General features: G+C 38.1%; 2 protein-coding genes across 2 annotated transcripts in view; both read left to right on the plus strand.

Annotated features, from left to right (window-relative positions):
• The window catches only part of LOC140934235 (uncharacterized), a 19,167-nt gene extending 9,379 nt beyond the window's left edge, over positions 1 to 9,788 (plus strand). Inside the window, exons 2-5 of the mRNA XM_073383898.1 lie at positions 2,034 to 2,102; positions 2,544 to 2,666; positions 2,755 to 2,877; positions 7,462 to 9,788. Coding sequence (XP_073239999.1) covers positions 2,034 to 2,102; positions 2,544 to 2,666; positions 2,755 to 2,877; positions 7,462 to 8,504 — 1,358 coding nt within the window. The 3' untranslated portion in view covers positions 8,505 to 9,788. The remainder of the gene's footprint in view (positions 1 to 2,033; positions 2,103 to 2,543; positions 2,667 to 2,754; positions 2,878 to 7,461) is intronic.
• A 2,051-nt stretch (positions 9,789 to 11,839) lies between these two features.
• Positions 11,840 to 12,520, plus strand: LOC140935111 (uncharacterized). Its single transcript, XM_073384645.1, has one exon. It carries the CDS (start codon positions 11,840 to 11,842, stop codon positions 12,518 to 12,520), a length of 681 nt encoding a protein of 226 aa, XP_073240746.1.
• The last annotated feature ends 9,980 nt before the right edge of the window (positions 12,521 to 22,500 follow it).

The following is a 22,500-nucleotide window of genomic DNA, read 5'->3' on the forward strand; positions in this document are numbered from 1 at the left end:
GGTTAGGTTTAGGGTTAGGGTCTCCTTTCAAAACGACTCATAAACACGGGAATACTCCAGGTAAATACATCCTATGATTTAATTATCTAATGCAGCGTAAATACATCTAATTATTCCATTAGCTAATACAGCGTTCGGTTTCCCTGTGAGAGCCCCGATACAATTCCTTACATTAAAATTATAAGGAATTGTATGGAGCTTTCCGGGATACTTACAGTGCAAGCCCTTTGCGTCTTCTCATGTAACACTTTTCACTAGGTTACATCACAAAGGTGTCTGCTTTCACACTTACAATAATTCCTAATGGTGCAGTGGAAACCGAGTTGATTTGACAACATTAAATTTTTATTTTTTTATGCCTCAACGATCATGATTGATCTTCTTATAAACCGTGTAGCTTAAGCCTACTTAATTCACTGTGTGATGACAAACTTCTGAGTATCCCACATATTATTCTAACGTTAAATTAACGAATATCAATATTATAGCAAATCGTCACCGTTTGTTAGATTGATTACCTCAGACGCTTGCCACCCGGTTTCAATAAGCGTTCGACTTTTCATAACTTCAGTCCTATTAACGAGATAACGTTTCAAAAAAAGCAACTGTAAATCCCAAAAAATTGCTGGCCGTTGGTTGTAATAACCTTCCCTGCTAGCAGAGGTCTCTCACGGCGCCTCGACGTGAGAGACCTCTGCTAGCAGGGAAGTAATAACCAGGTGGCCATATCGACGAGAGTGTAAACTAACGAAATGCATGCGTGGACTTTTGTTTGGGCCAGAAAAATGCAGTCGTGATTTTAACCGGAAGTGATCGTGTTAAAGGGGTTACGTCACGAGGACATGACTGTTTCAGGTCAATTTTGCTCTGAATTCATTTTCAATCACATATAAAATGCTCCTGTTAGAGTTATGAAGAAAATATCAGACAAATCATCAGGGAGCAATAACCATGATAATAGTTTTTTGGTGATTTTTGCAGGCCTTTAGCATTAATACTCAAAAACGTTGACCCTGAACTTCAAGTTTCAATCCATGTCCCTGTTCTTTCCATCCGTAGCGACACACGACAGGAAACACTTTCAATGCCTAAACATATAAGTGTTAAAAATCAAAACTGGACCATCATTTTTGGAGACGTGTTCTGCTTTTCTCTCAATTCTGTTCAACCTAAAAAAATTTGATAGCCCAGATGCTCTACCACCAAGCTACAGGACACTATATATCAGGAGACTATATTACAGGGCACAGAGGAGTTATTTGTGACCTTGATTGTTCATTGTACCCTTGTACCACGCATTGCCTTTGTTTTTATACTGTAGAATTCAGCAAACCGTCATTCGATCGTCGTACAAACCTGGTAAAATATTATGCAATGCTCCGGAAAACCGCTGAAGGTAATAACTACGGACGAATAACAACGCGACTAACATATAATAAAGTCTCTTTTTCTTCCGTCACTTCGTGCCTCGCTCGGAAAGCCTTTCCGAATGCGTCGTGGTCCCTCGGGTGACGTTCGTTCCCACCGAGCATAAGATAAAATTTCACCAGGTTCGTAACACGATCGCATGACGGTTTGATAGGTCAAGTTCATAGTACAGTAAACAGAGACGACTCAGTTCGCTTGCCATCACAAATAACTCCTCTGCACCCTGTGACTATATCTAACTATCTATGAAGCTAGGTCTATAAGGACTGAAGTGTTCTATTTTCGAGTCTCCTTTACTGTCTGTACCTAGTTTCTCTCCCCCCCCGCCCCCCGCCCCCCACCCAATACTTGTTCATGACGAGACTCAACCCTCCAAAACACGGGACGCGGTCCATGGGAGGGTATGTGCGCACCCATCGTACCACCGTTCCCACAGACCTTGTTCGAACCTACCGCCTCGCCTGACACAGTGTTCAAAAATTTCTACACAGACAATTCGCGTTCCCACTTCAACCATACAGTGGGGCAAGAGTAGCTTATTTAAAATTTGTAAAATACAGAAACCGGCCTAATGTTATATAATGTTTTCTCAACATGTTATATAGATATTGACGAATGCAGCGTCAATTGTAGTTGTCTACCAGGATTCACAGGAGATGGCCACCAGTGTTATGGTATGACTCACTTCTAGCAGGAAGTGCACTTAAGCTTGAAAGAAAGGCAACCCGGCGCAAAATTCCGCACATGTCATGGGAAAACAATGTCCGAGTTTGCTAAAGTTCCAGTGATCTGAATATAAATGAAAGAAAAACAACCCGGCGAAAAATTCCCGCAGTGTCACAATACACCTTTTATTTTACTTCTTAATAATGGATCGAAAATCGCGTTTTTTTTTAACACTTCACTGTTTTTTTTCTGTCTCCTAGCAACAGCAGATAAGCTTTCCAACGGTATGCAACCTGTGTAAACATTGCCAGACACTTTTTTTTTTCTTCTCAGCTATAGTTTTCCAAAATACGTCCACTTCATTTCGTAACTTGTATCTCTCTTATTGAGGAAATTTAGTTTACGTGAACTTCTTCTGCTAATTGTTCTTTTTTACTTATCCTATTCAGATATCGATGATTGCGGCAACGGCAGCCATGATTGCCACCAAAATGCAACTTGTGCAAATACCAATGGAAGCTTTAACTGCAGCTGTCAGTCAGGATTCGTAGGAAATGGCCGCCAATGTCATGGTATAATATTGCCCGATTTTCATTTGATCTGAAAGTTTATGTCGTTCTTGAATTATGTTTTACATTTTTTTCCCTTCTTTTTAATTAGATATCAATGAATGCAGCGACGGTAGCCATGATTGCCACCAAAATGCAGCTTGCATAAATACCCCTGGACAGTTTTATTGCAGTTGTCAGCCAGGATTCACGGGAGATGGTCACCAGTGTTATGGTATGACTCACTTCTTAAAGGAATTGCACTTAAATTTGGAATGGGTGATAAATCGTAAAACCGGCGACCAGCGCGATGAATGCAAACAAAGCCAATTACAATCGCCACAAACATATGTCTTGTGTTTATACTCAGCTGGAAAGAAATTCGTATAAGGCCAGAAGTTACACTGTCATGATTACATATCGATGAATGCAGCAACGGTAGCCGTGATTGCCACCAAAACACTCCAAAAAGACTCCAAAAAATACTTATATAAAGACTTCTTCGAAATTTCTAAACTAGAGCTACACTTAATTTCATTGGGAAGTGAATTCCAAAACTTAGTGGCTGATACTTGAAAAGTCCTAGCACCTTCTGATTCTCTTTTATACTTTGGACAAATTAAATTCAAAGATCCATATCTACTTTGTCTTTCAGTAGAACGTATGTCGATGTTTCGTTTGAGTAATTCTAGCACATAATCGGGACACACCCCGTTCAAACGTTTATAAACTAATGGGCAATGATTAATCTTAGCTTCAAGAAGAAAAGATAGCCATTATTGCCACCAAAATGTAACTTGCATAAATACCCCTGGACACTTAAATTGCAGCTGTCAGCCAGGATTCACGGGAGATGGTCACCAGTGTTATGCCGGTATGACTCACTTCTAAAAGGAACAGCACTTAAATGTGGAATCGGTGATAAATCGTAAAACCGGCGACCAGCGCGATAAATGCAAACAAAGCCAATGAGCCACAATCGCGATAAATGCAAACAAAGCCAATGAGCCACAATCGCCACAAACATATATATGTCCTTGTATTTATACTCAGCTGGAAATAAATTCGTATAAGGCCAGAAGTTACACTGTCATGATAACAATAATATTTTACTTTTTTGTATTGGATCGGGAATCTAATTCTTTAATCTTTAATGTCTCGTAGCAATAGCAGCCCCGCTTTATTGCCACCAGCAAGGAATTTGTGTTAATATTGCTAGGCACCTGTCAGCCAGTTATCTCCCGAAAAGGCCGTCAGTGACGTTTCGTAATTTGCTTCTTCCTTAGTAAGAAAATAAACTTTACTTGAACTTCGACCAATAGACCTTTTTACCGATACGGCGGCCATATTGAATTAATTCAATTTAAGGAGTATTTAACATTTATTCCACGAGGGCGCTTGGATATGAGAAAATAGATAGCCAACGAGGCGCGTAGCGCCAAATTGGCTATAATCATCTCATATCCAACAAGCGCGAGTGGAATAATTGTTTTATTAAAAACGCCCACAAAAATCTCGTTGAATCTCTCCGACTAGAACAAACCGGAAAAGACAAGGGACTTCCGCTATTCACATGTCACACGTCTATCAAAACTGTCAACGCGCGGACGGACTCGCCTGGACTGCATGAATCAAAAATCAAAACATTGTAGCGATGAACATAAGTTTTTTTAAAAACTCATCGGGATTCTAGGATTTTACACAGCAGAACAGCTAAAAAAACCTGGCAGATAATGTGAACGAAAAGAATTTTTAAGTGACAGCTGTCAAAATTACTGTGCCTTTGGATTTTCGGTGCAGTTATAAAAGTAAGAACAACGGAGAAAAACTATTACCTCGGTCGCTTGTTGTGAAGTTCTTTGAAGCCACAAGCTGGTTTTGCTGAACGAGAAAAGAAGCTATACTGCCGCCTCGATTGCTCTAGTGAATGGCTGCATAGCCTGTATTTGTAGCTGGTTACTTGTGATTTATATTCTTGATGTCGGATAAACAAGCCGCAGTTATCTATCGGCGAGTGACTCGATCGGCGAATGACTTCGCGATCATGAAGAAACAGCACTTGTCTTCTTTCGTAGCTGGTCAAGGTACTTTAGTTCCATGTGTTTTCATGTGTTTTTCGACAAACTTTCAAACAAGCTCTTGTGGCTTTTTTGTTTGTTTTTGTCTTTTTTCTTTCGATGAAAGTGCATTTCTAGTGTTCTAAGAAATGAATTAAAACAATTTGCTTCGGGCGCCGTTCTATCCTTCGCGAAAAAAATCTCAGCTAGCTTCCAATTTTAAACTGAAGCGTACACTGACCATATATGGAGAGCATGGTATAATAGCTCATATATATACCATAACGGCTAAGCCAATCAAAATGCTAGAATTTCATTAACCAATGATTCAGTTTTTAATCATATAGGATGCCCAAAGGGCTTGGGTGCTTTTCGGGACATTTTTTCTTAAAGTTTCCTTAGAATAAGATTGTAATGGGAAAAAAGATCCTTGTGCCGTGTTTGGATGTAGTAATGATCGCCTTTTTCTAGTTTAGTATTAGAAATAATGTATTTCACTGTATATTTCTCGGGAAAAAGGCGATAATTATTACATCCAAACACGGCACAAGAATCTTTTTTCCCATTACAATCTTATTCTAAGAAAACTTTAAGAAAAAATGTCCCGAAAAGCGCTCGAAAATACCAACGAAATGTGCTCATGCCCCCTGGGCATCCTATAATACTCCTTAAATCGAATTAATTCAATATGGCCGCCGTATCGGTAAAAAGGTCTATTGCTTTTGCTTTATGGTCTGAATATATATGACAGAGTGGATCGAATTTTGAAATTTCGACTAAAGAAGAGATAGAATTATAGTTTATGTCATAGAAAGTAGAAAGAAACAATCACATCTTCATGAGAGACGTTCTACTAAGCCCTTCTTCCTCAAATATCTTGGAATTACCGCGCCAATCCTTCTAAGCCATAACACAAACAGTTACTGGCAAGAATCGGATACGTAGTTCCTGAGGACTCGCAGCAGCTAACCACAAAATTCAAAATTTAAAAATACGCGGATCAATTCTTCCATCACGATTTTTTCGATTTATACGAGTTTCAAGTAAAATGGATATACATCTAATTAATTGATTAATAAATGGCGGACCCAAGATGGTGGATGGTTCCGGATCTTTGATTATAATAAATGACGTCATCGTGATTTCACTGTGAAGTTATTAAACCGAGAAAACAGCGAAACTGTCAGCTGGAAACAAACCTATTCCTCGAATCTCTCATTCAGTTGTCAGACTCGGGTGCAGCTCAATTCTATCAACTGAAGCGGTTGCTGCACACATGCGGAGCCTAATGTAGTAAGATCGAAAGAGTTTTCCTAAACAAGAACGCATCGAAGTGGGAGGAAAGGGAACATTGTTCGAGCAGGGTTCTTCAAGAAATTTGTCATGCTGTGCGTGTGAACTGCGTTAAGAAAATGACGTCACAAAGCAATTGTCTTGTGCTCTTGGTAACCAGGCCACGGAAACATAGCGTTGTAATGGCGCACTAAAATTAATGGTTTTTGAGCGCAAAAAACGACCACTTTCCTTAATCGTATGAAGCTATAATTTGCACACCATGTACTTCAAGTACTAAACTGCCAATCTAGCAAAAAAAAAATGATAGTCAAGGATTTGATCGTAGTAGAACTTTAAGGCGGTAATCCATAAAATAAACGACACTACTCCTCAACGCAGGTACTATCAGCGTGGGCTTTTTAACCTTGAACAACCTTGTACCGTGAGCTAATTATTAAGAAACTATAAACTAATTATTAAGAAACCCGGCCATACACAAGATAAACCTTAAGAATAACAATTTTTTTGTAAACAAATCATGTACTAAGTTAACCTCACTGTACAGAAGAAAGAATAGACAGAAGCGTTGCGTCGGTTGTTCAAGAACGGCTGAGTAAGGAACGAAATATAAAGACGAGGCAATGGATTATAAACAACTTGTCCAGGTTTTGTCCGATATGCCTCCGACAAGAATTGCCGCCGTGACGGCGATCCTTTAACTATGTTTGAGCGGATTAACTTTAATAGACTGCAGTTTTCATGTTTTATTCAGTCCAAATGTAGTTCATGTGATGTTACCGAAGAGAACCGTTTCTTCCAAATTTCGGCATTACATTTAGCTGCATATGTACGCATAATTAAAAAAGAAAAGACAAAGGAAAAGGGGAAATTTCTTTGATAACTGATCACATGACGTTTATTTGGGTAACAAAGGCATACAAGCAGTTGTGCTTTAGTTGGTTGAACATGAAAGTTTGCTAAATGCAGTGCTCACCTTTAATGAAAGTACAGTAAGATGTATTATACTTCGGATTTATTTTGCCACACATACTTCCTCTTTCAGACCTCAAGTAATGGAAAAAGTCGGTAAAATCTTAGCCATCTCAAGACCGTCATCCACGCGCACTCTAGGATTCCACATTATGACACCGAGTTAAACCACATTTAATTGTATTTCTGTCGTACTTTGTGGGACCCACGATCACCCTATGTCACCCGACACATATACAGCAGTGGTAATTCTTCATATTTGGTCGCAAATTGTCTTTGGTCAAACATTTACAAAAATCACAACCAAAGTTTCGAAAGAGTTTTGCTGTTCGAGAAACCGGCAAAACGTGAAATGTAGCGTTTGTGTCATAGCTGGGAAAATAACGATTACAAATTTGCCAAAATTCTGGCATTTTTAAAGTGTTCAGGAAAAAAACTGGCTTAAGGAAATTTATTTATTTCAGTGCTGAATTGCTCTCATTTGTTTTCTTATCCAGATTGTTCCAGTTATCACTTTGAAAAATACCAAGATTTACCAACCAGAGGAGCTCACGCCGTGGAACATTTCACCATTAACGGAAGTCTTTTTCTAGCGTTCGCCAACCATGAAAGTGATACCACCGAAAAATATAACACAGATTCTTTTATCTACAAGTTCAACGATTTGACTGAAAAATTCTTTCTTTACCAGACCATAGGCACACATGGAGGGCATGACGTGGAATATTTTACAATTTCTGGCGAACATTATCTTGCTGTTGCTAATGTTCAAAATGAAAATACGTTCAGATTGAACTCAGTTATTTATCTTTGGAATGGAACATTGTTTGTTGCCTTTCAAAACCTTACAACGAAAGGAGGAGCCAGCTTTAATTTTTTTACAATAGCGAAAGAACCTTTTCTTACCGCATGCAATCTCTTTGATGATGTTACGAAAAGTATCAACTCAACCATCTACAAGTGGAAAAACAACATGTTCGAAAAGTTTCAGGAGATAGCGACAGAGGCAGGTCGTGGAAGTGCTGCGTTTGTAATTAACAATGAAAGCTACATTGCCTTTGCAAACGCCGTCCCGTCGGCAACATCAGTAGTTTATAAGAGGGCTGGGATGCACTTCGTCGAGCTGCAAAACCTTCAAAAGCATAGTGCAATGAATGTAAAGTCCTTTTACGTTAATGATGATGTGTTTCTCGCCACTGCCTCTCAACCCACACAGTCGTTCATTCACAAGTGGAATGGAAGTCAGTTTTTCCTATTTAAGACTATTCCTACTTACCGGGCCAGGGTCCTGTATCCCTTTGTTATGTGCGGTCAAACATTTCTTGGTGCGGCTAATCGGCGTAGGGGTGGCACCTACCACATAAAGTCAGTGGTGTATCGGTTCTCTCAGGACCAGTTCACTGAATACCAGAAGATTTCAACTTTTGGAGCTGTTGATATGACGTCATTTGAGCACAAGGGTTATACTTACTTGGCAATTGCTAATTCAGGAAATGAGAACCAAAAGAACATTAACAGCACTCTGTACAGGTGGACCTAAAAAGATTGCGTATTCATTAATTAGAGAGGCCTGGGACTAAGGGGTTTACCTGTGGAAAATGAATTATTGACTATAACTTTGGCATAGATGATGGCGCTGAATTAAAATTTGGCACACATGAAGAACTCATTGTCCTTAACATTTTCAAGTATAAATATTGTGTTGATAAGTCACCTGATATGTCACGTGATCATTTTGTTAAAAATCGTAAATTATTGACCAATTGGTGGCCGGTTTAAGAAAAGGAATCGAGCAATAACATTTTTCTAATTGATATTAAATATTTCTAACACTTCACGTTTGGAATGACCGTCCATTGCACTTCAATAAAAAAATTATGAGGGAAAGCGTCATTTTAAATGCCCAAATTTAATTTTGAATTATTTAAAACTTTAATTTTAAACTTCCTGTACATTCAATCTAAACGTATAACATTAGGTATGTTTATCCTCTTCCAGAAATACCAATTTGTTTACTTATACAAAGTAAATTCGCCACCAATTCGCCAATTTCCTTCATTTTCAATTTTTGGTCACGCGACATGTCACGTGATCATAATTAAATGTTACGGCACAAGAAAACCTCAAGGTTTACTTTTGGGAAAAAATTCATTTTGTTCTAGGTCTCCTAGCGAGAGATATGTAAGGAGAGATTTCCCATTAATTCTTTCTTTGCCTTGAATTTCTTATTTAGCTTTTAAATATTCCCTTTGAAGTTGTGTTAGCCGTAATTAACATTGAATTGGCATTGAGTTGTTTTAGTTCCCTTAAATTATACACATTTTACTTCAATGTTTACTTTTAAAAGGATAATTTGTTTCTGAATAGATATACAGCTTAGTCACTGAATAAATAGACCTTTCGCCTGTTCAAATACCAACCGTTCGTAGTTTTTAGTTTTGACATTTTAGGGAATCCTGAGCAAAGGAAACTCGAATTCTTTTATACAGCTTTCTTTGTAAATTTCCTAAATTCACTTGTTTGACTGACATTTAATTTTGAGTTATTTAGTTTAACATATGAACTTTAAAACTAAATTTATCCAGATTTGTTTTCGGTGTTCAGCTGATCTTATTCAGCCTTCTTTCCAGTTGTTTTGTGATGTTGTAATAAATTGATCGGTTAGTACAAAGAGAGCACTGTTAATCCTGTTTCTCGATTTACATTGCGGAGTTATATTCTTGTACGATCAGTTACATTGCGGAGTTATATGCTTGTACGATTTACATTGCAGATTTACTTGACTGTATGATTTACGTGCACGAATTGAAGATTAAACTGTTGAAGTCCAAGTTTGAGTCCTGCCCTGTTTCCAGTTGTAGCAGATCCTAGTACCTTGGAATAGTGACGAGTTCCTTTCCCGCTAGCCAAGCGAGTTGCAGAGTTAGTTTCCCCCCTTGTTGTTCATACGCCGAAGTCACTCGAGTTCTCTGTTCGCTTATTTCCCCGATTTGTGCTTGGAAGGGCAAAACCTATTGTCACAGATATTGCCAATCATTCATATGCTCCGAACACACATTTGACCCAGGCCTTAAATCCTTACTGGGAGGTGAGAGGGGGCCTGTAGTCGGCTGTCTGTCCGATCTTTGTCGGTCTTCGGTAAGTTTCTGTTAATGAGTAGAAATGCATCTTAGTCGTTATGTACCTCACTCAGGTAATTTAAACCCTATGCAAAGTGTAAATAATTATATAGAGGATATTACACGGTGGCGCGAGGATATGAATTTTATTTTCGCGTGCAAAACAATATTTTACGAACGAGCGCAGCGAGTGAGTAAAATATTGTTTTTGCCACGAGAAAATAAAATTCATATCTTCAAGCCGCCGTGTAATGTTCTTTTTATTATATAGACAAAAAGATATTGAAAAAATAATAGAGGGAAATTACCGAAATTACGTCATCGATAAACTCACGTGTGAGATTACGGAAAATAAACCACTCGGGTCCCGGATGTAGTTTTTATGAATTTTACGAGTGGTATATTTTCCAGTAAAACACTCGTGTCTATATAATAAATGAGAATAAAGTAGAATAGCCTAAGCTATAGTAAAGTGATGAACATCTTTATAAGACTCCAAAAAATGCTTATATAAAGACTTCTTTAAAATTTCTAAACTAGAGCTACACTTAATTTCATTGGGAAGTGAATTCCAAAACCTAGTGGCTGATACTTGAAAAGTCCTAGCACCTTCTGATTCTCTTTTATACTTTGGACAAATTAAATTCAAAGATCCATATCTTCTTTGTCTTTCAGTAGAACGAACGTCGATGTTTCGTTTGAGTAATTCTAGCATATAATCGGGACACACCCCCTTCAAACGTTTATAAACTAATGCGCACCTTTTCTTCTTGAAGCTAAGATTAATCAGTAGCCAATTGAGTTCTCTAAACAGATCTACTCTATTTGCTCTAGTATCAGCATTGAGAATAACGCGTGCGGCCCGCTTCTGTAGCCTGAAGACCTTATTTAAATTATCAACGGATGTAGAACCCACACACTAGAGCCATACATCATGGTTTGTTTTATCATGGCATTGTAATAAAGAATTCGTTGATCTAAGGGTAAATGACGCCTGATTTTTTTTTCAAAACAGCAATACGCTGTGTTAGCTTCTTACAGAGATTATCAGTATGCTTATTAAAATTAAGCTGAGTGTCAATAATTACACCTATCAGTTTATGAGCCTGGACTTGTTCGAGTTCGACTGAGTTTACATGGACAGTGAGCTGCTCATCTTCTTATATAGACGTTTGCCAGCTTCTAACATAGCTTTAGTTTTGGACTCGTTAAGTACCATTTTATTGTCTGTGGTCCATTGTGCAACTTTACCAACATCAGCTTGAAGAACTTGAATTAAGGTTCCAGGTGCTGATCTATAATCAGCATTAGCACTGATAGTGGTATCATCCGCATATATGTCTGCTGCTGAATGTTTTAGTACCTTTGGTAGATCGTTTATAGCGGAGCTCTCGCGCGCGAACATTTGTGTATTATTTTTTCGGCTTCAGCGCCATCCGGGCTGAATTTATTCTCGATTAGTGAAATAAAAGTGATGATTTCTGGGATAGCCTTCGATCGTCCCGATCGTCCCAGTCGTCTGAGAGCGTTTCCATATGATCGCTTCAAAATTTACATGATCGTCCCGATCGTCCGGATAGAACTCAACTCTATCCGAGCGATCGAGGTCGTCTCAGTCGTCCGGATCGTTTGCGATGGTCTGGGTAGCGTTTCCATATGATCGTCTCGATCGTCTGAACATTTTTTGAGACGACTGGGACGATCCGGACGATCATAGTCATGCAAGCTAACTTTGAATCTCGAGAAAACCAAATGTATGCTTGTAGGTAGTAATAAGAAATTGGAAAGCAAAATGGCTCTAACAGTATCAATCTTCGACCACAATGTAAATAATGTCAACAGCTTCAAATACCTTGGAATTTTTATATCATCTGATTTTACATGGACAAAGCATGTTGAATACATTGCTGGCAAAATTAATCAAAGGCTTGGTCTCCTTAATCGTATTAAGCATTTATTACCTTTTAGTGCACGCCTTCTTTTTTATAATAGTCTTGTCATGCCTTTATTTGATTATGCAGACCTTGTTTGGGGAGACAAGCATAATGTAACCTTAATGACCAGTTTGCAAGTCTTGCAGAATAAGGCTGCTAAAATAATTTTAGACAGACCTCTTTATTCATCTGCTACGCATGCGCTTGCCACTCTTAAGTGGGTTCCATTAGAAAAAAGGCGTTTTCAGAGAAGATGTATTTATGTGGATAAGTGTTTAAATGGACTTGTTGAGCATGATATGAACTTCATAAGACAGCAAGAACAACATAATTATAATACCAGAACTAAGCTGAATCTCAGACTTCCAAGTGTCAAGAGGAATTGGGGTAAGCAACGGACTGCATTTCATGCCATCAAGGATTTTAACTCTCTTAGCCAGGCAATCAGACAATCCGTGAATCTGAAAATTTTTAAACGTAATCTTTTTAAATTTGTAGTTTAAACGAATTTCATGCCACCAAGGATTTTGACTCCCTTAGCCAGGCAATCAGTCAATCCGTGATTCTGAATATTTTTAAAAGTAATCTTTTTAAATTTGTAATTTAAATGAATTTGAGTTAATATCTTGTACATTATAATAGTTTTTACATATTTTAGATTTTTAATGTCTTTGCGAATTTTGTGTTTTTTGTATTTTTTTTTTAATTTTATGAGATCTTTTTTGAAAATCAAATTTTATATGAAAAAGTCATCTCAATAAAGATTATTATTAATATTTTATTGAAACCAGACTTAAACAACTTAGAAGTTCAGCGAAGTCAACTCAGAACAAAAGGAAATTATCTTTTTTTGTATCGGTTGACAGAAATTATTTTTACATTCGTATTTTCTAGAATTTTCATTCATTATGTCCTCTAGTTTGGAGTATAGAGAAAGAGAGAGGGCAGAGAAAACGGGAAAGTAGTCGGTAATCAAGACAAGCTCAACGGGAGAGAGAGCGGCAGAGAGCCAGAGAAAGGAGGCGAAACTGCACTGACGAGCAACGGGAAATGGAGCAAGAAAGAAACAGAGAAAGAAGGAGCAATTTTACCGACGAGCAACGGGAGAGGGAGCGAGAAAAAATTTTGCTGACGAGCAACGGGCAAAAGAGCAAGAGAGAGCAAGGGAAAGGCGACACAATTTCACTGAAGAGCAACTGGAGAATGAACGAGAGGGAGCAAGAGAAAATAGACGCCGAATTAGCGACGAGCGGCGAAGAACGGAGCGAGAGGCAGCAAAGGAAATCAGGCGTCGTATAAACGAGGACGAACAGGAAGGGGAAGGTAAGTGACTATCTTCAAATTTGAGCTTACTTTTAATTTTGCCGAGGTTACCTCACTGGTAATATGTATCGGATGTAAGGCGTTTTGGCTATTACGAAAACATTCTTTTTAGAAAGCTTACGCAGAGGTGCGTTAGTTGTAGTTTTTCGCTTTAGTTTTGTTACAAAATCAATAACCTCTTCGTGATGACATCAGTTTTTTTGACCAACCACAAGTCACTTGTTGTCACGCAGCGTTGAATTTAATTTAGTCACTTGAACGAGATAGAGTAAGCTTAAAGTGCTCTTCGATGTATTTTCGTTCTTTCTGGTGCGGAAAATAAGGTAATTTTAAATGTGCAAGTTATGTAATTTCATCGAAAAGTATAACCATTGCCATTTTTTTCTGCCCTATCCGACCGTGCAATGAAATTGCAAACCCATCTTGTGACTGTTGCTTGTCATTCCTATGAGTTTCTGCAAGCTTAAATCCCGGGCTTAAATTTATTCAGTGTCAGGACGCTTAAACAGAGGTACGTTAGGGACGGACCATTAGAAAAGTTATGGTGGGTGTGGGGAATTTTCGAGCCGCAGGAATTTTTTTTCGTTATCAAATTCCTTGTATGAATTTCTTTTAGGCCATAGCATGAATATTTTTTGCGATTAATTGGCGTGCATGAATTTTTTTCATTTAATTTTCCCTTGCGCGACTATTTTTTTTGTACTCCGCCTGCCCGCCCGCCCATAAGTTTTCTAATGGTCCATCCCTTGGTTGTATTTTTTTTTTTGTTTAATCTACAACCTCTTCGTGATTGCATCAGCTTTTTTTTGCCATACCACACGTCACTTGTCACGCAGCGATGAAATCTAATTTCACTTTAACGAGATAAGCTTAGGCACCTCGATGCATTTTCGTTCTTTCTGGGGCGGAAAATAAGGTAATCTTAAATGTGCAAGTTATGTAATTTCACCGAAAAGCATATAACCATTGTCATTTTTTATCTTATCCGACCGTGCAATGAATCGCTGAATGAATGTAAACTCCTCTTTATGACTGATGTTTATCATTCCTGTAAGCTAATGTAAGTTAAAATCCCGGACTTAAATTTATTCAGTGTTAGATGATCTTAAATTAACGGCCTGTGAAAGGGTTGTTACGTTTTCTTAAAAGTCTTTGGGGTGTCACTGTTTCTTCTTTGTATGCTCGGCGGTCTTCAGCTTGAATTTGAAGATGTTTTGCGCTGCCTTTTGCCTGGTTTTTCCAATGCCTGTGTAAAGAGCTGATTTGATGCAGATTGTTCGGGTTCACCTCTATTTATTTTATTTAGGGTGTTTTAAGAAAATCTGAAGGAGCTATTCTCCCTCTTAAATTGAAATAGCTATTCCTTTAAGGATTTTCCATTTTGTAGATTCCTATCTTGGAGCGTGTAAGAATAATATTAGGTAAATAAGGAGGTCATTAAGCCAGTGCTCGAAATGATTTTTGAACAGTGCTGGTCATGTTGACAGGCCAAACAAATTTTAACTCGGACCGGTCAAAATACATTAAAAACTCGCGTGTAAGAACCCGCAATTCCCTGGCTTGAACAGATTCTTACAAAAATAGTTATTTGCCAAAAATTTGGGTATTTGTCTAAAATAAACAGGTTCTTTTTTAATTCTGAAGGAAAAAAACGTTGTAACTAAGAGTACTTAAAGTGGTCTTCAATAGGGTTCCTGAATATTTTATAAGTGTACAGAATTTTATTTATAAACAACAGTGGTGTTTATATAATAAATAGAACATTACATGGCCGCTTGGAGATACCAAATTTCTCTTCTCGTGTTGAAAATATTTCTCAACACTCGAAGAGAAATTTCGTATCTCCGCGTACCCTGAGAGCAGTGGTTTCTCCAGGCCGGACGCTACGCTTCGATGGGAAAGAAACCACTGCGAGCAACCGTTTGCTTTTCCATCGAGCATGCGCGTCCACGTGATGACTACGAATATCCAACGAGAAGAGGGCAACGAGAACTTCAACAAAACAATAGTTTAATAAGCAAAACAACAACTTTGCACGTGCATCACGCTTTTATTTTTGCATTTCTTTGCCATTTTTGCACGACTACGACGTGAAGATGCCTAACTTTGCCATTTATGGATGACGTGAACAAGCAACGACGAAATTTATTCTCCTTTTCGCTCTTGAACTTGGATATGGTCCCTTGGAATTCAACTCCATTTGGGTTCGCCTACATTTGACAAAGTAAGTAGATAGGAATAAATAATCCAAAGAAATAATGAATATTCACAGCAGGCTCGCGTTAAGGTGGCTCAACTGAATAATGAGGACGCGCACTTGTAAACACAAATAGTCCGTGGGCCAGGACCCCAAATTTGATGATTTGGTACCAAAAAGAGGGACAAAGAGTGGCTTATATTTTTAAAAACTATGACTCCTCTAGTTTATTTCAATGTATGATAACCACGTCAAATGAGTAGTTTTATAGGGTTTATCACGTGATGAAGTGACGTCACTCAGCTTTCAACAATGTCGAATAAATGTACGTACATAAGTTTTTACTCATGTTTTTACTCATGTTTTGGGGCACGTCTAGATGATTAAATGGTACCACTGTTTTGCAAGTAATTTTCGAGGCTTTTGTAGCAAAATTAGATGGATTTTGGTTTTGGTTGCCATGGTAACGTAGAAAAGTAGCCTTTTGAACCAGAGGATCGATATAAACTAAAGTAATAAAGATTAATTGTTTGAAAAATCTGTTAAATGATAGTTCTAGATGACAACTGGATACTAGCTTGACTCAGGTGTTATAGCTACCTATGACGTTGCTATAATATGAAATTACCTTTTTGGCGGCCATGTTGGATCCAATTTTGTCCCCTAAAGTGCCCAAAAACGATCAAAACTGAAAGGAACATGCACAATCCTCATATTCAAGCTGTGAAAGAAGCTGCTCTTAAAGCTGTAAACTGAAACACCATAGATACAAACTCTTCCGCTTTGCTAGAGATTTCTCCATATCTCTAGCAAAAGTACCGGTACTAATTGTGGTTTTTCTGTAAAGTCATACTTTTTGGACATCCGAGGTTGACATGCAAAACATTATAATTCCTCTTACAATGACCACTTGTTTTTTATGTATTTTGAGTGTACATTTGGCAAGTCATATGTTTAAATGTAGCAACGACTAGCAATGACTATATTCTTCTGTGGTCAATAAATCCACACACATTTTATTTATCATGTCGACAGCCAAAGGAAATAATGCTGAAAAACAGAATCAGACCACATATTCTAGTCCTCGTCAGCATCGTCTTCTACTGTGACAGCTTGTTTTTCTCGCCTATTGTCACAATTGGAGAGCCGGCACTTGTCTGTGCACTTAAGACCATTCGCAAGGCAGCTATAGTTCGGGAGCCTATACAAGATTTGGTGCAAGAACAAGAAAGTAGCTGTAAAACTGTTGCGGGCGCTGGCTGACCACTCATCCAATCAATCCCTAACTTGTTCTCATCCTGAATTCAGCCATGTCTTAAGGGGCTCGGAATTTCAGGGCCGTTCTCAATTCTTCGCCTCCGCATTCCTGTTTGCTAGTTTGCTTGACACGCATGTTTATACAGGCAATCAGCGCAAGGCGGTAGTTGGTCGGACTCGATGTTACATCTCTTTGAACAGAACAATCTATATCTTAGCTCATTGATGCTGTTTGTCCCTGGGCGGGAACTGTACATACGACAGGTGAAATTCTGATGCATCTGGAAAAGATTATCTGAGAATTCCCATTCCACTCCTAAGAGGTCAAACATTTCCTGAAAGGATCTCTGTTCTTTGACAATTCAAAGTGCACCAATCTTACCCCGTCCAAGAAAAAGCACTTACTGTGTCGCAACCAGTATAAGCGTGCATGCCAAGGAAACTGCTGCACAAATTTTGACCTATGGCTTGCACTATACTCGTGATGCTGATGTATCTAACTCTTGTTTGTGTTCCACACTTGAAAACTATTGAAGACGGAATTAAGTACTTGAATGACACTCAAAGAATAAATATATCTGTATCTTCAAATACCACAATCAATGTGCTGTAATCCGATCTGGCTGCGTGAGAGAAATGAAAGAAGGCGCACTAAAACCCACAAAAGGTTTTTCCTTCGGGTATTTTCTAACGCTTCCTGGCAATTTACTTCAACATATGTTCTTGGCTTAGGGCCTTGACGCTCACCTGCATACTCAAGCTGGGAATAAGAAATGCCATGACCATAACGGTTTAGTATAGACACTAGCTCTACATCGTTTGTGAGAGTTTTTACAGCATACCACAGAAGAATTTGTTTAGGTGGCTTAATCCTCCCTCTGGTTACTCCAAATAACAGGTCTTGCGCGAACGACTTCATCAACCGCTGGACTCTTTGAGAAGATTATCTCTAACGAATATTTGCTGCCAGTCAGCAAGGTATGCAAAAACGCACTGTCATTGAGCTCTGAAGGGCGTGGTGGCCATGACATTTTGCTTTCTTTGTTTAGAATAGCATCGCGGATGTCAGCCACAGCTTTCTGAATATTGGAGATCTTCATTGTTGAACCTTTGGTTTCTTTTTCTGCCATAAGGATATTTAGTAAATTTCTGGCGATTTGCACTAGCGTTAGGCTAGCAGGGATTAGGACTACACGGTTGCTGTTTAGCAAGTTTTCAAACTTGATCAATTCACTGAATTCTGCTTCTATGTTCCTTTTGTTATGCTTCTTTGTTGATGGCTTACATTCCTTAGCCCCCAATGACATTAGATACTCTACAAGTAACTGGGTCATCTCAAGCAGCCTTACGTTTTTCTAATTTTCTATCACATCTGATCTTATAAAGTCAAAAAGCATCTAGTAAGCATCAGACTCTAGACGGGCATATTCATCATCCGAAGATTCACTGCTCATATCAGGGTTCACACTGCTGCTTGCTTCTGGTCTAGTGAAGCTCCTGTAGCATGTCCTGTGATAACAAGCCTCTGTTGCAACTAATTCGCGCGGCACAAGGGCAAGAATCTTGCTGTCATTCTTTTGTGTAGCAATCTTTCTGATAGAGCTATCTGCACGCATATCTCGGCATTGTACTAACCTGTACCATTGAAATATTTTGGCTTTTCACAAAAAATACAAATGCGCTCGTATGTTGTGGAAATATTGGAAGATCCTCGAATAGAGACTCTCCTAGCCACTTGTTCCTGGTGAGTCTGGCTATTGGATGATTGCTGGGATAATTTATCTAATACATTTTTCATTGTAAAAATGCTTCGACACTTACGATGGTAGTAAATGAGCGAAACTTCTCCGTCTCTTAAAGACTTCGAATGTTGTACGATTTCTTGGTGATTTCGAATCTGTGCTGCACGTAGCAAGGTTTTCCACGACTCCTCGTCTTTAGGATTAACTAAATCACTGCTATCGTCGGTACAGTGAATGATCCACTTCTTCTTGCAGAAACGTTTGACTGCATTTGACTCCTCAGCATCATCAACACTCCTTCTTAGATGAGGACCCTTTTTGTATCAGATTTTTCAGCGTTTAAGTCGCAATGCAAATGCAATAAACAGGGACATAACAGCACATACGGTATATTATAATTTACGAAAGTCTGGACTTCCAAAAGTTTTTTTTTTCATAGCGGTGCCATGATTTGGAATGAGTTACCACAAAAAACATACGAAGAATAACATCGCTATGTCAATTCAAAAGGGAAGTAAACCAGTTAGCTTTCTAGTTTTCTGTTTCCCAGCACATGGCAATCATGTTAGCCATTCAGGTGTATGTAGTCTTGATATCCTTTTTACTTCGCTTAACCTTCTCAGACTGATGATTTTATCGTGTTTAAATAAACCATATGTATCTATGTATTAAAAATTGGCATATCATATTGAGTTTTCAATACCGAATAACCGATAATTCAAATAATGTTGACTGCAACAGGTTGATCATTCCTAAAATTAGATTATATTTCAAAATTTATAAATATATAAACAGACGTTTATGATTGATATGAGCAAAATACATATCGGATTATCGAAGTGAACATTGTACAAGAACTGTAAGTATTTCCAAAATTCTTTTTATTAAGTCAAAAGTTCAAAGACTTTTGCCTCAAAAAGTTTTAGCGCTTTATTAACTAGATGATTTTGCTGACTTTTCTTGAAATTATTGCGTTTTACATGGTAAAATGGCTATTAAACCGGCAAATCAAGAACCCACTACCCTTGCCATGGTAGCCGCCATTTTGGATTTTACCCATAATGCAATTCGGACGCTACTTTTGAGTTTTCTACGCTCTACTTTGGTTAAATTCAGAACAAATAATATTTTGGCGATAAAAAAAACGCAACAAAAAACTTCTCATGTCTCTCATAATAAATTAAACTACAAAAGATATAGTACATTTTAAGTGCACGTTTAGTATCCTCAAAGCTCATTACCGGCACTTTTATATGAAAAAAATATCTTGAAAGCTACTCCTGCAGAAAGGTTATCATGCAAATTTTCAATCTCCACCTTATGTGCTATCAATTCGCAGCAATCATCCTTTGTCCCTCGAATCGGTACCAAAATCAGGATCGGCCCATGGACTAAAAATCTGGGGGGGAAATTGGCTATATTTGAGGCCCTATTTAAAAGCCTTCCCTGTTTTCAATGTTCTTGAAACTTGCACGGAATGTTTCTTGACAATTGATCTCGGGATTGTCGAATTTATAAAAAAATTTATCGAGCGGTTTTTGGAAAAATGCGAAATTTTTAGGCGTGGACAAAATTACGTCCAAAAACTGTATCAAAAGTAGCTGAATGCAAGTTAATAAAATTCTTCTTACTCGCGATCGCCCAGAGCAATTCCCCTCTTTTTTTGTATGCAGTTTTCAACGGAATCAAACCACTATGAGATGAAGCCGCGTTCCCAAGGCTTATCATTTTCTTAAAATATCAGCGAATTGTGTGGTTAGCATGCTATTTCACTGTTTTTATGATTCTTAAAACTGCATTTTAAAATATTTCGAAAACGCTCTCATAGAATTTGTTCAAACTTTGCCATAATGGAGCCAATTATGGCAGGAACATACTCCCCTAAGCGATTGCTTCAAAAAACTCCTGGTACAGAGAAACACAAAGATAAATGAAAAACGTAATGGCGTCATTACGTTGCCATGGCGACTCCGATTACAATAAAACCCAGATTATAAGAAATTTTCATCTTTATATAACACAGCTGTGTTAACGTTTTTTCCATATCTTTACTTATGCCGATGTAGTTGATGCTCAAACTGGGGAGGTATCAACCCCAAAAAAATCCAGTCGAGCCACCTTAAGACAGCGATTGTAAGCGTAAGCAAATGCGCGAGAGCCTAAACTTGCTTTCAAATAGGATTTACATGTTTAAAGTTAATTTATTCGTCCATAGCGCTGGACGGCGGCTAGATCAAAGGAGCAGACGGATGTTCGCAGTGGTTTCTCTCCCTTCGTAACGTAGCGTCCGGCTTGGAGAAACCACTGCTTGCAGGTTAATCTCCGCGCGGCCACGTAATATCCTCAATATCTTATATAGATTGAAGAAAATATGAACATGGCTCAAATATATGCAGGATAAACAGGTCTAGTATAGAGGGGGCCTAACTGGCAAATTTAGCTAGGTTCTTAGTCACTAGTTTGTACTGTATTGAAAATGTTGTACTTTGCAGAAATAGCCAAATTAAGACAAACATGTCTGTTATGTCATTTTACCATATAAGGTCAAGAGAACGCGCAAAATACGAGGCCGTAATACACTGTAGTGTCGTGGTTTAACCATTTTACAACAGGGCGAATAACAGTAGATGCAAAAGGAGCATTCGCACAGAATGAGGATGTTTTGGATACTCTTACCAGAAAATAGCAGCCAAAATAACATTTTTTTGCAGTAGGTAGAATAATTAACCTCTCATTCAATAGTTTAGCAGGTAATACGCACAGACATTTAGCTCATTGTTATTGTCATTCTCACAGAGGGAATCAGAATGTTTTTTAATATTCTTACCCAAAAAATAGAAGCCTATCGCAAAAGCACAATTTTTTTGCCCCACTGAGGTGTAGCTTGTTACAAACAGCGAAGGATTTACTTCACCCAGGCCAGTTTACAGGGCAAGCAATGAAGCAAGAGATATTCATTGAAAACATTTGCGATTTAGTTATGTGGCATTAACAAGTTGTTCAGATTTGCCTTTCAATTTTCGGTTTATTGAGTCCGCACACTTCTTTGCTCCCTTGTATGTATATTTAGGTTGCTTATAATTTCTGAATATTTGCCTAAAATGAAAATTTTCATGGCTTTTATTAGAAGCAACGCTTTCGTCGAGAAATTAACCAAAGTATTAAAAGACAAACACCTTCCTCTTACTTTTGAATGCTTGATATTGATACGCTGAATTTCATTTACCCATTTCAGACCAAGACAATTATACTGAGATCTGAAAATTGTAATCAGGATACTTGATTAAAATTTAGTTCGCATAAGACCACGCAACGATCGTTAGAATTCTGCTTAGCCAGCGTGTTATAATGCCGAAAAAAAGAAAGAAATTTCAAGGACTCGGTACGGTATGGCCTCTAGTCGTATTTGAGCCTTAAGAGGAAAAACCTTTATTGTTTAGACTCAGAGTGGTCCTCTTAATTGTCCAACCTCAACTTAATTTAATATTTCGCCCTAAAGTTTGCGATTCAAGAGAATTATCCTCTTTCGCCGTATTTCTCCTTCATAGCGACCTCAACATAGGTTTGTTACCCCACGTTATATAATAACTATTCTCGTTCCAACGCGTTGTCTATCTCAGAAACCGTGGAAGGGTCCAATGATTTTGTTATTGTCTTTTTTTAAAAGGAGGAAATATTGATACAGATAACCATGGGCTACAAAAGGTACGTTCAAAATCTTAGAGTTATTCTTTTCAGTGGTAAATCCAAGATTTGCCGGAGTTAATTTTCCCCTTTTTACAGATGTTTATTTTGCATAATGACAACATGGCAAATTATGTAAGAATCGCTGCCTAAACATTTCTTAAATTTCTGTTAAAAGATAATGTGTAATCTAATTTCCGTTCCTTTTTTCTATTGCAGTATTATTATGACTTAAACTTCCACTTTTAGGCTAAATGAAAAAAATATTATTATTGCAGAT

The sequence above is a fragment of the Porites lutea genome, chromosome 4, assembly GCF_958299795.1.
Source record: "Porites lutea chromosome 4, jaPorLute2.1, whole genome shotgun sequence".
Classification (NCBI taxonomy): domain Eukaryota; kingdom Metazoa; phylum Cnidaria; class Anthozoa; order Scleractinia; family Poritidae; genus Porites; species Porites lutea.